Source organism: Myripristis murdjan, chromosome 5, assembly GCF_902150065.1.
Source record: "Myripristis murdjan chromosome 5, fMyrMur1.1, whole genome shotgun sequence".
In the NCBI taxonomy this organism is placed as follows: domain Eukaryota; kingdom Metazoa; phylum Chordata; class Actinopteri; order Holocentriformes; family Holocentridae; genus Myripristis; species Myripristis murdjan.
Genome location: NC_043984.1, coordinates 32844929 through 32860614, shown reverse-complemented (window position 1 = coordinate 32860614; position 15686 = coordinate 32844929). Strand labels below are relative to the sequence as shown.

General features: G+C 42.4%; 1 protein-coding gene and 1 non-coding gene across 2 annotated transcripts; both read right to left on the bottom strand.

The window, feature by feature from the left end:
- Positions 1 to 495: 495 nt before the first annotated feature.
- LOC115359095 (casein kinase II subunit alpha) lies at positions 496 to 14918 on the bottom strand. The gene is made up of 13 exons (XM_030051398.1): positions 14676 to 14918; positions 11905 to 12189; positions 11700 to 11811; positions 11486 to 11587; positions 10272 to 10322; positions 9880 to 9939; positions 9476 to 9559; positions 7388 to 7498; positions 6888 to 6989; positions 5974 to 6074; positions 5231 to 5379; positions 5016 to 5105; positions 496 to 2184 (listed from the first exon to the last, which is right to left on the bottom strand). The coding sequence occupies exons 2-13, from the start codon at positions 12003 to 12005 to the stop codon at positions 2066 to 2068; spliced, it is 1182 nt and encodes a 393-aa protein (XP_029907258.1). The 5' UTR covers positions 12006 to 12189; positions 14676 to 14918; the 3' UTR covers positions 496 to 2065.
- On the bottom strand, positions 10053 to 10189 carry LOC115359991 (small nucleolar RNA SNORA57). The gene has a single exon (XR_003928304.1). It is a non-coding gene; the product is annotated as a small nucleolar RNA SNORA57 (small nucleolar RNA).
- Positions 14919 to 15686: the final 768 nt, after the last annotated feature.

Here is a 15686-nt window from a genome sequence, read left to right as displayed (position 1 = left end):
ATAATGCATCAAACGCTCTGCTGTTGGCTTGTAGGGTGTCTTTCTACTCCTTTAAAATGTCTAAAATGATGTGAATTCAACGTCTTAAATACAGGTGAAGGTGGGTTTCAGGTCTTGCACACATTTCACAGAGGTCTGAAAATGTTTCTCATGCAAAACATATATACACACCCTGGAAATCAAAAAGTAAGCTGTCATAACTTAATAGTAAGTTGATGCATGTTTTACATTCATGCATTTAGAAAGAGCAGGTTCTTTAATGTGTTTCAGTTTGCAATGAAACTGTTCACACCAACCAAGTCAGTGAATTGTACTTTGATCTGTTTTTCTCCTCCACGTTTCACATTGCTGCAGAAAAGTCTTAATTTTTGTGGCATTAATGGTTTTTCCACAACCATTAACTCTCTGAAAGTTGCCGTGACAGTTTGAGATAAACGAGGGTGAGAACACCACAGTCCTTACTAAACCTCATCGAAATAGTGAAGCAGTCAGATGTACCTGATAAATAAAACACGTGTTTATTTACACAAATATTTTCAAATACTAGTCTTCTACATAAGGACATAAAAATATATACAGTGATGTAGGGACTCATACAGCTCCGTTATCTGGTCAATGTATACATGTTTGAGTTCTTTGCATTTTCAGGTTTCAAATGAAAAAAAGGATGCGTATGTACAGCAGGGTCTAAAACGCAAACTTTCAACCTCTGGCACTAAAACATTGGGGAAAATTCAACCCTTCAAGTTCTATTCAACCTCTGAAACTTCAAAACTTCCCTCAATATGTGGGTGAAAGCCAATGAATTATTGATCAAAACTTACCCATTAAACTAAATTTAAGAAGAACTGGACTTTCCTCCAGCGCTAATAGCACTTCAGTCAACCACAAGTGATTACATGATGTTGTCGTCTCATCCCATATTGTCAACCTGCGATACAGCATCTCCGTGTTCAACTCTTTCCCACAAAGCAAAACGTTTGGTCAGTCTCCTCTTCCCAAGCGATTGAGTAAACTTTGGTTATGTCTTGAAGTAATTCAAGGAAAGCCACTTGAAGTAATTCAAGGAACTGGAAAGCAGCACATTTAAGAAACCATTTCAAAAGAACCTGAACAGACAACTTCGCCTGGCTTCTGAGAGATTATAGTACAACACTGGCATCAATCAAACCGTTTCGACAGTGAATGAACCTTTTCCAGCAGTCCCGAGCATTTCAATACAAAAGAAATCAACTGCAAAACTGAGAATGAATGACGTGGGGGGAGTTTGTATATCAAAAGAAGACTGGTTGTCTGGTTTGGTAGAAAGGCAAGACAAAACTACTCAGGCGAGAAAAGTGTTGAAGTGTCGTTTTGACTTATTAAGTGAGGCGGCATCAGTGTTCACATACACCTGGAGCACAGAACAGCACCAAACACTTCCAAAATGCTGTGAAGATTGAGTCTTCTGTTAGGTGTTTTAGTCTGGTTTGAGGATGGAAAACTGCTTTTAGGTGTTCTCGCCACGTCCTGCTTTGACAACGCTGCGTTAGTAAACTATACACAATGTTCTCCTTTTGGTCCTAATGGCTAATGTCTCTCTCTTTTGCCTTCTGCTTAAGTACCTATTTGACCAGCGTGTGTGAAATCCAACCTAAACACAGAGGAGTGAGGCGATGGTGGGGGGGGGATGTGGAGGAGGAGGGGGCGAGACCCCACATCAGCCGTGGATGTCACTCGTTCTCAGACTCAACACACACGCACTCCTTTGTTTTCATTACAGCCAGTGGAAAAAATGAAAGGAATACCTGTATATGTCAGTTACACAGAACATTCATTTCATATGTCAGGTTAACACGTTCATTCGGGGAGGAAAAGGAACAGAAAGACATCTCTTTTTTTTTCTTTTTCTCTTTTTTTTTTTGACGACGGCGCCCTCCGTGAGATTGGCGAGGAGCAGTCAGACTGAGTTCGAGTGGTGAGGGCTGGCAGAGTGGCACCTGTCTGGTTTCTCCCCGGGCTGGGTGATGGTAGGTGGGTGGGGAGATGAAAGGGGGGCGGCAAGCGGGTGACGGGTGCCAGGCCGTCACTGAGGAGCACCGGCAGCAGCGGGCACCGGGGTGCTCAGGGCATTGGTGGCAGCAGACAGGACAGGCGAGCCAGTGAGTGGGCCGAGGGCAGTGGAGGCTGGCAAGGCGGAGATACCTGGGACACAGAGTGAAGTAGACAGTTAGAAAACAGGCTCTATTTACACAGCACCTAAGCCTTGTTAGCAAGTGACAAAATATAATGGAAAAATTAGCCACAGCAGCTAGCAGAGACGGCGACCTCAGCGACCTGCTGCCAGTCTTTTGTGAAACCTTAAAAGAAACTTGAGTCTCTCAGTGTAAATTACTCACAAATGAGAAATTAAATCACAGTTAAGGTGTGTTGTCTGGAGCTGACTGTTGAGTCACTGCAAGCTGTGTCACAGTTTAGTGGTAAATCAGTGAAGTTTTTATAACATGACTGACCAGCAGACACACACAGGCAGACATGGAGATCATAATTCTGTATATTTCATCTCATACAAACTGTCATCTGGAATAAGACACCCCTCAGAAACTACATCATGGGACTTTGCAGTGAAACTAATCTGGCTGGAACAGTGCTTCAGTGAAGAGCAGGCACTATGAGACCACTGTTGACCCAAACCACTTTAAAATGAAGTTATCTCAGTGATGGAATTAAATGTCCAAGTGCACACATCTGCTAACACAAAGCACAGCTTATGACCAGTATGAGCGGGACTGAGGGCGGAGGCGCTTGTGTAAAACTGTCACTTTCACAACAAAGTTAACACACAACAGAAAGCAGAGCAGCCCCAGCAACCCAGAGGTTTTTTGGGAGTTCTCTGGGAAGTCTGTGATGCAAGCATTTTGCAGAGATCAAAGCTCCAGCAACACTTATAGCACACAGAACAACTATTAATTATTGACAGACCGACACGATGACCCTGATGAAGGCCACAAGCTGAAACGCGACAGTCTATCGTTTGAGCAGTTCCATAATGTACAAGTGATGCTAGAGCTCTGATCTCTGTAGACTGTGTTCCTTCTCCATGATCCTTGGCAGTACATTAAGTTCTACTCTGCTTCTACAGTACGAGGCAATCATTCTATCAGTCATCAATTATATTAAAAGTTATCAATAACATGTTTCACCTTAAACATATGAAACACTAGATCCTTTGTGTGCAGTTTAACACAAGCACATTGTGGAAAGTGTTATATTGGCCCAAAAAAGGCTAATATACTACTAATACTACTACTGGGGTGGGAATGTGTACAAAAAATTCTAAATGTGTACACGCGCCATATAATTGCGTGTACACGTAAAATCCGTCGTCCTCAACAATTGACACAGGCTGCATGTCAAGGGCAACCATTTCCGCAATTAAGTTGTTAACTACTTTGCTTCGTGGCTTGTCACATTTTCTGGATATGAAATCCTTCATACTAGCTTGCTGTTGTCGTCCTCAACTCACACCAGCACTGACACCGGGCTCTGTCCCCAGGCTGTTCGGGTGTGTGGTTACCATTGAGCCTGTACTGCTACCCTTAAAGGCTAATTCAGCGTGACACAGTGTACACTTGACAGTGTTTCCACTTACGCTTCTTTCAAACAACTGCCGAACAGTGCTTCTATTTTTGGTGGATGCCATCGCGCTCGTGAGTGAACAAACAACGTGAACACGGTTAGTGTTTTTTCTAAACGTTTATGATTGGCTAACCGTGTACAGTTGTCCCTCGCTATAACGCGGTTCACCTTTCGCGGCCTTGCAGTTTTGCAGATTTTTTTAGTGCAATTTTGCATGCTTTTTTTTTTTAACAGCGCATTGTGTTCTGCGTCCTGATTGGCTAAGGGACTGTAGACCATTGTCAATCAATCTCCTCCGTGCCATGTCTCCTGTACAGTACAGAATGCGTTCAGCTTGCCAAATTTACATAAATCTTCGATCGCTATAATACTGGACTTATTTTTCTACGAAGGTTTGAACTTTGAGAGTTTAAACAAGAGAGAAAAGTGAGAAAATGTTAATGCCTGTCTGAGAAAAGTGTATAAAGTGTGTAGTGAGGGGTTTTACAGCCTTAAAACATCTATAATAATTGTAAAAAATAAAGCTGACTACTTCGGATTTCGCCTATTGCGGGTTATTTTTAGAACATAACTCCTGCGATTAACGAGGGACCACTGTACACGGTTACACGTGTACAAGTCCCACCCCTAACTACTACCACCACTAAGGCTGCATTTACATTGCAAGTCTTGATGCCCAGATCGGATTTGCTGCCAGAATCCGATTTTTTTTTACTGTGCGGTTACACGTATTTTATCAAGTGACCCATATCTGATTCACGCGATTACACTTGCCTACAGCATCTGAAACATCGCGCATGCCTTGGAACACGGCTTTATTTCTGTAGGTCCCTTTTATTTTCTCCTGAATTTTCTCCTCTCCCCAAAGACTGAGAAGACATCTGACCTCTTCAACTGACCACTGTGCCGAATTTTCCTCCTCATCTCTCATCTTTCTCTGCAGGTTAGCCTCCATGTTCAGTCTGTCGTTTACCGCGTGTTCACTATTTATGCGACAAAATAAGCTAATTGGTCGCAGATTTGATGACGTTAGAGACGCAACGTGTAAGAAAATCCGATCAGCCTGTTTACACGGCGGTCGCATTGGCACATATCCGATACATATCTGATTTATTTCCACATATGAATGAGGCCTGTATCCGATCTCAAAATATCCGAATGCATGCGTCTTTTTCCTGATTACACTGTCAGCGAGCATATCCGATGTGCCACATAAGAGCAAAAAATCGGAATTGGGTCACATTACATTGGCAGTGTAAATGTAGTCTAATACTACTACTACTAATAATAGTAATGATATTAAACTTGATTTATATCACATCTTTCCAAAAGTAGGTTTACAAGGTGCTTTAGAGGTGAGCCTAAACAATTACTTCTTGTTGTGTGTGTGTTCTTACCAGTAATCATGCTGGCTGTGCTTACAGCTGTATTCCCACTGGGCAGGTTCGCTGACCCGGCCATGCGAGACTGATCTTTCACAATGGGGACTGTGAGAATTTAAATAAATAAAGAAAAGTAAAAAAGACAGTTCCTATTAGAATCTGTAGTGTTGTGAGTTTTTTCTGTTGTCATATGAAAGAAGTAACGGTGGTGAGCGTCTCTGTAGGCTTACAGAAGTAGGGGTGGTCCATGGCTTCGCGGGCGGTCAGCCGGGCCTGGTGGTCGTAGCGCAGCAGCTTGTCCAGGAAGTCAAGGGCCTCCGGACTCACCAGGTGCTGGTTCTCACTGTGGACGAATCTCTCCCACCGCTTACGAGAATGTCTGCACAGCAACACACACACACCGAGCTCTGACGACAACTTCAGAGAAAATTACATTCACGCGGACTCACGAGCTAAACGGATCATCGGTGTGTATGGCTGCAATGGTTTTTGGTGTATGTCTTACAAAGCAGATACACCTTCATGAGGAGGAAGTAAAACTCCATTTCAACAATAAACCTCTGATCCACTCTTCAGTCTGTGCTGGGCATGTGTCCTACTATATATCCATATTGATTTTTCTATATTCTTTTTCAGTGTCAAGCACATCAGTCAATGCACAGTCAGCACAAATGTGAATACTTAATTGGGAGTCTGCCTAATATTGACCTATTATTATTATTACAGCAATTATTACAAAGTGCATCAGTTATGGGTATCTATTTGATTACTTACACATTCCAAATGAACACAACCCTTAGTCAGAAAAAAAATCCTTGCTTTCCATACGTTTATTGTGCCAAAAACTCCTGTCATTAAGGAATTAATATCAGAACATATTGATGCAGTCACTGATCTAACTAGTACTGTGAAGCTGAATAAGTCAGACTACAGATACTACTGGTGCAGCTCTTCTACAGCAAACAGCATTTACCTTCCCAGGATGTCGTTGAAGCGAGGCTCCAGCTCAATGTTGTACTTGTCGATGTAGTCGTACAGGTCTTCTGTACCCAGCACCTTCGCTATTCTCACCAACTGCAGGACAACAAATGAAGAAGCAACAGCTCGTCAGCTCTGTTGTAACGTCATAATTAAAAATGTCTGGGACCAACAGGGCAATTTAGTGATGAGTATGCGTGTGACTTTGTGGTGCTCTAGAGGCACGAGCCGCACTCATTTTGGTGTATTTTTTCCCTAACATGGACTGAGCTCATGTCTGTCAGCAATTCACTTAAGGTAATTTATACTTCTGCATCAAAATGGCACTGTGGCTACGCCCTCGGTTTCTGTGGCTCCTGTGTGGTCCACTCAGCCTGCTGCTCTAACTCCCGTGCACCTCTCCAGAAATAAAACTGCGTGCAGGGCCACAAGGTCTGTGAGTGGTCCGCGAGGCCGCTTTGTGCTGTTCCTGTGTTTTGCAAGTTCATTTCCACTGAGAGTAAAGACAACATGATGCCAGTTCAAGAGAAACAAGTTGAGGAGGTTTGCAAATATCTTCTGAAATTCATCCCCAAATTATTCAGACTATAGGATGTCACTAAATTTCCATTGAAAAATATATCAGAACATCACTCTGGACATCAACAGTTGTTCCAAGAGTAAACTCTCTATTTCAGATAATGTAAACACAACTGCTTCTGTGCTTGATTAGGTTCAAACTAATTAAACCTTGACTCTGCGGTCCAGTGTTTCACTGATCAACTCAGTGCACTACAGACTCTCCAACTCACTAATATAAATACTCAAACCGGCATAGGCCATGACAGTGACACTGAAGCATAATGTGACCTTAAACACCTTTTTTTTTTCTACCTGTGACAGACACGTATCCCTTCTGTGTGTGTTTACCTGGTCGTAGTTGTCATGGCCATGGAAGAAAGGCTCCTTCCTGAAGATCATGCTGGCCAGCATGCAGCCCAGGCTCCACATATCCAGACTGTAGTCGTACATCTGAAACACAGACAGAATAAACTTATTTAAAGCTAAGGGAAAAGCTCAGGGAAAAAAACTAAGCCTTTCCTTTTTAACTGAAATCTACCCACAAAGGCACAGTAGTATATTGTGGAGACACAAATATAAAATTCACTGAGTTCTTCAAGACTGAAAATGTTGTATTTCCATGATCTATATAAATGTCTAGAAGACAAATGTCTAGAAGTCTAATCAAAGTATTTGTTTCTGTTCTGTTTACCATTTCATTAAAATCTTATCAGTGGTGAGATGTGTGTGACAGATAAATCAAATGACACCAGTCTAGGAACCCCAGGCCGTACGGAGCAGCCATCACTCATGGCCTGGCAGATATTAGGATATCAGACCCAAAGCAAACACGCCACCCACAGGCGTACCTGGTAGTCCACTAGGAGCTCTGGTCCTTTGAAGTAGCGGGACGCCACCCGGACGTTGTACTCCTGCCCCGGGTGGTAGAACTCAGCCAGACCCCAGTCGATAAGGCGCAGCTGCAGACACAGAAAACTGATTAGCTTCCACAAACAGACAGTGGATGTATTATGTCTCAACAACACTGCCCTGCATCCATTTCCTGTTATTCATTTTAAGAGGGGAAAAAAAAAACATCCACCCGCAGACTCTCTTACACTGACGACATTTACATGGAGGCTCGAAAAGGATCATCTGTCAGAACTAACTAAAAAGTAAACGAGTGCCAACTGTTCAGAGGAGAGCATGCGATCAGCTGTGTACATGTTAACAGCTGGTGATCAAAATGAGCTCATTTTCGACATGCAGTGAGGCCTTGGTTTGGAAAACATCAAATACCAAAATGTCTTTGACAAATACCACAATATTGATAATGAACCAATATTATAAGAAGGCTTTCATCGTGTTATATACAAGGGAGTTTTGATAAACAATCATTAGTAATGTGGATATGATGACCAAGCAGGTAGAGACAAGTAATAGTTAATAAGTAATAAGTCAGAACTGCTTCATTTGTACCATGAAACACTACAACTTGTCAAAAAATAAATAAATAAAAACAGAAATGTTACTGGGGACCAATTCAGCTTTCCAGGGACCCACTGAAGTGACTACCTGTCACAGGTGGCTCATGGCTCATGTTTAGGTGTTCATATGGTGCCCTACCATTGCAACCAAGTTTGAAATACTACATTTACTTGACTGCATGTAAACATATTCAAATGGTAAATATCTATTTATGTATACATTCTATATGTTGTTTTCTGATGAAATTAAATTTTTCTGTTTCACCCACTTTCCCTCAACCAGGCCCATCTCCTTAGTGATTCTGTTTCCACGCTGACTTTCACTGGGCCCCTACAGAAGGAGCTTCTGTGCACCGTCTACAAGTAGGTGGAGAGTGACGGCAAAGTGTATTCTTCCAGTCAAGAAAAAGACGGAGTAGAGTGAGAAATATGCAGTGGGTACACCGTGCCCGGGTGTTCAAATTGGAAAAATGTTTTTGAAGCAGTCTGAATATTTCACACACGATTGATGACAGATTCACAATGACAAAAGCTGTGTCTAAACTGCTTTCTGGTTTGTAGTTTAGAAACTCGTCTTGGTACCTGTTCGATGATGGATGGATTTCTCCAGCTGATTCTTAAAATTCGGCACAAAATGGCGCTCTAGAAAGAAGTGCTTGCTGTCTGATTGTGAGGAACTGAAACCTAACGTTTAATTTTGATACTTAAGATCACTGAAACGTTTTCTGCTACCAAACTCCATCGCTGCTGGAAATATCTAAGTCACATCATGTCTGTGTCCATTCATCCAGAGAAGTAAGAAAAATATATAAAACAAAGTGGAAAAGGAAATGCAACAGCTGTTTTTAACAGTGGTGAGCGTTTTTAGGCTGGATATTTCCTTCATTGTGTAATTATTTAGAAGTCATGCTCATCCTGAGAAAAACAACATCCATTTAAAGATAGTTACGGCTGCCTATCAATCTGTGAATAAATCAAAGGCAAATCACAATTGTTGGCCGATCTGTGAACCTCTATTTAAAATTGCTCATATCTTTGGGTTTTGGCCATGTCTGTTCACAATGACTTTGACTCCAGTTAGGGCCCAGAGATACACTGATATCTTAACAACATTGTGATATGAAACTACACACTGTCTGGGATTTCAGATATTGTAATGTCATGATACGGCACAAGTGATGTCTTTTCCTGGTTTTAAAGGCTGAATTACAGTAAAGAAAAGCTGCTTTCTGAATTTAACAGACTGTTCCAGCTGTTTTATTATTTGTCTCTACCTGACTGGTCATCATATCCATGTTACTGATAACTGCTTAGCAAAAATATGTAGTGTGTAAATAACTTATTAAAGCACCAACCGTCAGAGACAATATCATCACAATATCGCTGGAGGTATTTGGTCAAAGATATCGTGATATTTCACTTTGTCCATATCACTCTGCTCTAACTCCAGTGCTGTTTGTTAACACTCACCTTGCGGTGCTCATGATCAATCATGACATTATGTGGCTTCACGTCCCTATGCATGATTCCCATGCTGTGGCAGTAGTCCAAGGCCTGCAGACAAGAGCCAAAATGACCCCGTTATTCAACAGTCACAAGACAGCCTTTTCTCTCCAGTAATCCAATACAGCGAGACACTATAAAAAACATGCTGTCTACCAGACGACACACACAAACATGTTGGAGGGTGAAACAGAAGCCTGGTACTGTATGTGCACCCACTACACCAGGGCTTTAACAACAAGGGCTTTATTCAACAGCATACACGCTCTTATTAAATGATAAAATGCTTCATCAACCTAAGGACATTTTGTACGTTACAGATTATGATTGGAGGGGTAACTGTGTGGACATTTGAACTGTGGATGGCTCACCTTGAGGATCTCGTACATGTAGAACCGGATGTCATAGTCAGTCAGAGTCTGGTAGAGTTGCTGGAGATGAAGACAAACATAAGAGCCTTTGCTAATGATGCAACAACTGAACCTACAACTACTAATCACACATTCATTGATCAGTCAGTCATATGAGCCACTTTGACCTGTGGAGCTGTTCCAGGTCTTGAGGATAGAACTAGAAGATGGGTGACCTTCTAGCACCGAAGACATAGCACTGGATTTTGATATCCCTCCGACACATACACACACGTGTACGAGAAAACAACGAGTATGCCAAGAAAGGAGGTTTCAAATAGCATTAGCTAACACCATAAAACTGAATTTTATCTTCACAATAAGGCAAAACAAAAACAGAGACCGGGTCCTACCTTAAAATCTGTGTTGTTCACGTGTTCAAAGACCAAGGCAGGCGTTCGGGACTGAAATGGAAAAGTGCTGTGTGTTACAAGAGCTGTGGTCTCAGCACCGCTGATCTATACTTACCACAAGGCCTGGCAAAATTAATCTATTTGACTCAAGTAGCCACATTATAGTAAGCTATGGCACTACAGCATTATGCAAACATTTTATACTGACCAGGTGTCCACACTGCAAGCGACACAGTTAAGAAGTCACCAAAAATCCATTTATTTCCTACGGGCTGAGCAACCTGGAAAACTGTGGCACCAGGGAAGCTCATCAGCTGAGAAGAGCCAATCAGATTCCTGAACTTCCTTAACTACATTTACACCTGGCATTTCATAACATTTGTATGTAACCACATTACATTTGCTAGCAAAACTGTCTTCAGAAACCATATGCAACTACCCTTCACCGACACTTTCACATGCAATATGCAAATTATTCTTCCTGAGTCAAGACCTAGTTTTAACCATCTGTCAGGTCTATTTGCTGACTCAAATGTTTTCGTTTTTGGATGGAGTATAGAGATTACATAGATGGCCTGGAGAAAAAAGTATCCATCTCTCAAAGTGGTTTAAGCAATCAGATTTGATCAACTACCAAATGTGTCTTGGTTACATTTACACCTGGATTTGTATGTAACTAACTGTGATCGGACTAGTATGAAAGGCACTCAAGCCACTTTTTAATGCCAGATGTAAATGGGATCCTAGTCATTACTGCATGTGATTCTGCTCAAGTAACAGCAATTTTGTCAGGAAAAGACATGGATGCACTTAGAGTGTTTTCAAGTGGTCAGAATGGAGCAACACATCAACAAAGTTGCTCACAGTGTGAACACACTGTACAAGGAGCTTACTATCACAAGATAAGCAGACAACACTATGTAAACAGGGTGAATACTTGGATTTAACCTAAAGTACTTACAGACACATATTTCCAAAGCCCAAGTGAAATCGATAAGGTTGCGCAGGTGGTGAGATCACCATGCTATTGGTGCATAGTGTTACTTCAGAATTTCAGAACTGGTTGAGGACTGTTAAATGTCATTAGTAAACGTGATATCTAAACATAACAACACATCCTTGAAATATGGTCTTTGCTAGATGTCAAGATCGAGCAATAATGTCCATTCATGCACTCAAAGTGTCGAGCGCTAATGCAGATCATCTGTACTTACTACAGGGTCTTTCACAATATCGATGAGGGAGATTATGTTAGGACCTCCACGTAGATTCTCCAAAATCTTGATCTCGCGCTTGATTTTCTTTTTCTTCACCGGCTAATAGAGTAATAGAAGAGGAGACAAGATTTCTTAGAAGTGCTTAAGGCCAAAGACACAGTGCACCAGAATGAAAGCTTTATTTAAACTGTGTTTTCACTGTATATTTTACCTTGAGTATCTTCACCACCACCTTCTCATTGTTGGTAATGTTGATTGCCTCAAAGACTTCACTGTACTTGCCACGCCCGAGCTTTCTCACCAACTGAAAGTCATCCTGATTTCTGTCAGGATAAAGACAAAGAAACGTCAACAGGGACCGCGAGGCACGGAGCAGCCTGACCTGAGCTGTGTCCGACTGTCAACTAGATATTTACCCCCATTCGACCACGTGGGACTCATAGTCCCAGTACTCCCTGGGCCGGTGTGTGTTGACCTCGGTGTACACGCGGGCCCGGCTCGGCACGGGTCCTGACATGTCCGACAGCTTGGCGGAGGTGGTGAGGAGCCCTTACTGCCACAGACAATGGTTGGAAGACAGGGAGGGAGGGAGGGAGGAGGAGGAGGGAAGGTAAGGGGAGAGGGGGGTTGTTCCTGACAGGGCAAAGGGGTATGGGGGGCTTTGGCTGAGGGTGGGGGGCACCAGGGGCACCTTCACACCGCTGGTAAACAGGGGAAGAGAGAAGAGAAAACAGCAAATATTAGGACAGGGGCCAATCACTATAGCAGGCAATTTCACCAATAAATTTCTCTGCAGCTAAACGTTTGCTAATCAGTGACATCACGTAGTGTAATCTTTGGTTGGAATGAACACTTAGACTCTTGGACCTCCACAACACATGACTGGAGCGTCCTGCATCAGATAAACAATCTAACAAGACAGCCTTTGATGGCATTTTATCAAACACAACTGCTTTGGACAACGTGCTAGCTAGAGCATATGGCTTTAGGTTTTGAGCCAGTCACTGCAGATGCTGGCACATTTTTGGGAGAACACACTCTGAGCCTGTCCACTCCTGTAGTTTGAAAAACAGGGCGAGGTTAACTTTTTAGTCCACTGGCACAGAAAACACTATAGTTCCAAGCCACTTTCACTATTTTACCTGCCAAAAGTGGTTGGCAGGGTACACAAATTTAACCATTGCCAACCAAAATTTAACTGGCATGATATGGCTGATGTTGTGTTCATTTTCTTTATGGTTCACACTGTTTCAAACATCACAACTCCCACAAGTATTGATCTGCTGTTAAATTACTAGGGCAGGGAGGGATAAACTGTGCAATTATTGATTTTATTCAAATGACCAAATCCATTCTCTGAATGTCACGCAACCAGCACACACCAGAACAACTTTATACTTTAGAGCAGTGCTTCACAACCCAGTTGTCTAGGTCCGCCTGTCCTGCCCTGCTCTTACACACCTAATGCAGTTAGTGCCATGAAAATATGTAGCTCTTAATTGGATGCAGTGCACAACAGAGCAAAAACCTGAAAGACAGGTGGGCAATGATAACGGAGTTCACAAACACTGCATTAGCTGCTTGATGATAACCCTGTGTATCATCAATGAGTAACCATACACAGTGGCACTGTACACATTATGTAGTAGACAACACCTCCCGTTACACCTGATCTGCCCTGAAATGGTCCAAAATGTCATAAGGCAATTTCTTTACCTTATACTGGTTTAGCATGAGAAAAGCAGCAAAATAATAACTTTAAGTGTCTTGACTAGCAGGTGGTGTATTCACCTACTGATGAAATGCTGCTGCAGGGTGAATATAGGGGAAACACTGATTAAATTAGCATCCTGCAAAAGACAAACTATTGCTGTCTTTCAGGCTGAGCAACATCAATAGCTGCTCCAACTGCAGATAAGAGTATGTGGTATGCAGTGAAACATCAAGGGCATTATTGTATGCAGGCAGCGATATGCCACAGACATGTGCAACAAAGCATTCTTTTGCCCATGCAACGGATGCATTTAATCTGGACACTGGGTGTGCAATGGGATATATTTGGGCAGTGACAAGGCGTGATGTCTACCAGAATAATTAGTCACTCTGGCAGCACAGGTCTGAATTTCCTAATCCCACTGGGCCAGGCTTCCGAATCATTCCCACTACCCAACAAATGTCCATGTCAAGCGTGCTCCACACAACATGAATAATAATGAATGAAGGCAAAGGTGATAACGTTAGTCATCACCTAAAAGGCTATGTGTCTGTGAGTTTGGAGATGAAGCCGCAGGGAAGCACGGTGTGAACAGCCAGGAATCCCGAATGTCTGACTAATATCCAACCAAATTTGGCCTGTGTTAGCTCGCTCCAGTTAACTATCAAGGTTAACTGAGAGCTAATTGTACTTGCTTAACCAATCGGTCGACTTTTTTTCTTGTTCACGCTCGGGTTATATGCACCAATTTGGGTGTTCTGTAATGTCACTTACCAGGTGCCTGTCTAACAACCAATCCACAAGTAACTGAGCTCATTTAGCTACTTGATCCATTACCAACCGAGCTAATCAACTAATGTAGCATAAGACCACTGGTGGTAATAACGGAGCTGGTAGCGTTAGCTGGCGGTAACAGTCAGCTAACTTCTTGCCCTCCTTTTGACAGGTAGCGTTAGTCGAATGTGTGGCTAACAAGTCAGCTAATCCTCGCTAGTATGTAGACTGACGCCATAGCCCCCGTACGGTATGCTCCCTCTTGCACCCCACGCCAAAGCCCATTCACAAAACCTGTTAATTTAACGACTTCTTGCATCTGGATGATCACAGAGCATCGAGTTATCTACCTAAGTCCTTTGTTCGGATCAATAAGGTGCATTCTTCAATTCGGCGTACATCAAAACCCGCTGATCGGCTCTCATTTCAACGAAAAAGGGGCAACTTTTACATGACCAGCACTTTTGAATGGCCTTTGGTGTGACGTTCTCGCATAAGAGAGGCGAAGGCAGCGGTGCTCGGTGGGCCACATTGTGGTAGCTACACCTCCTGTTAGCCTGCCGAGCTGGAAAAGCTAACAAGGCGAGCTAAGTTAGGCTAGCTCATTAGCTTTCGCTGGTTTCCCCGGAGCTAACGCTTCCAGAGAGAACCCAAATGCGTAAAAAATCAAGCGCAGGAAATAATAAAGTGAATAGCTACCTCCTTTATCAAGAATTCGACCGAAATCCCTCCCGAGAAGCTTGAGTTGTATCAAGCTAACGGCTCTCCCGTTCCTCCGTCGCCCGGCGTAGCCGCTAGAGTGATTTCTGCTGTATCAGAGACAATATGGCCGCCTGCCGCCACCGACGTCCCCCAGCGCTGGAACGGATGCGGCGGAGGGACAAGAGCGATCCGGTCCGGCTGCGGCTGCGGAGTCGCGGAACAAACGCCCGGTCATAGGCGGAAATGACACCGCACACAGTTCTTTATCCTTTTTAAATAGGCATTAGTTTCACTCCGGGTTAGACTCAACTGAGAGCCAACCAAACAATCCATATATCGATTTTTATTTTAATTTTAATTCGACATTTGCTCTTTGATGCCTTGTTTTATTGTCAAGCTGACGTCCGGTTCAACAACTTTGCCTTCAAAATAAAAGTACACCAAACTCTTTGACAATACAAATTTCAGCTCTAGTGCCTTGGCTTTTTTGAGTACAAAACAATACAAGAGCTTATAAAAACACATAGGCCCGTGTACTTTAAATGTACATTGACCTACCTCTATGCACATTTTATACACCCATGCACACGGTTTTTTTCTGCTTTTTTTTTGTTGCACATTGCTTTTTGCACACTGGCTTGTACTTAGATCTTATTCTGTTGTACTTAGATCTTATTATTTATTTATTTATTTATTTCATCTTTTTTATTTTATTTAATCTGTAATCTGTGGATACTGCTGAAAAACTGTGAATTTCCTGCGGGATGAATAAAGTATCTATCTATCTATCTATCTATCTATCTATCTATCTATCTATCTATCTATCTATCTATCTATCTATCTAAACTGAAAATTGGCTGTACAATTGATTCTAAAACACCATACCATACGATGATGATAATGTGCGTTTTTGATTTTATTAGTGAAATTGAAGACCATACCTTTCTGCTTTCACCCACGTGTTTGCCATGCTTGTGTAAAAATAATCACGTAGAGGTTGTTCAGACT

Bases quoted from the DNA above. Each gene is read 5' to 3' on its own strand.
- LOC115359095 (XM_030051398.1), bottom strand. From the start codon at position 12,005: ATGTCAGGACCCGTGCCGAGCCGGGCCCGCGTGTACACCGAGGTCAAC. The intron at 7,499-9,475 runs GTGAGTGTTAAC...CTGTGTCTGCAG, and splicing joins TTGATCATGAGCACCGCAAG to CTGCGCCTTATCGACTGGGG. The intron at 5,380-5,973 runs GTAAATGCTGTT...GTTGCTGTGCAG, and splicing joins TTCAACGACATCCTGGGAAG to ACATTCTCGTAAGCGGTGGG.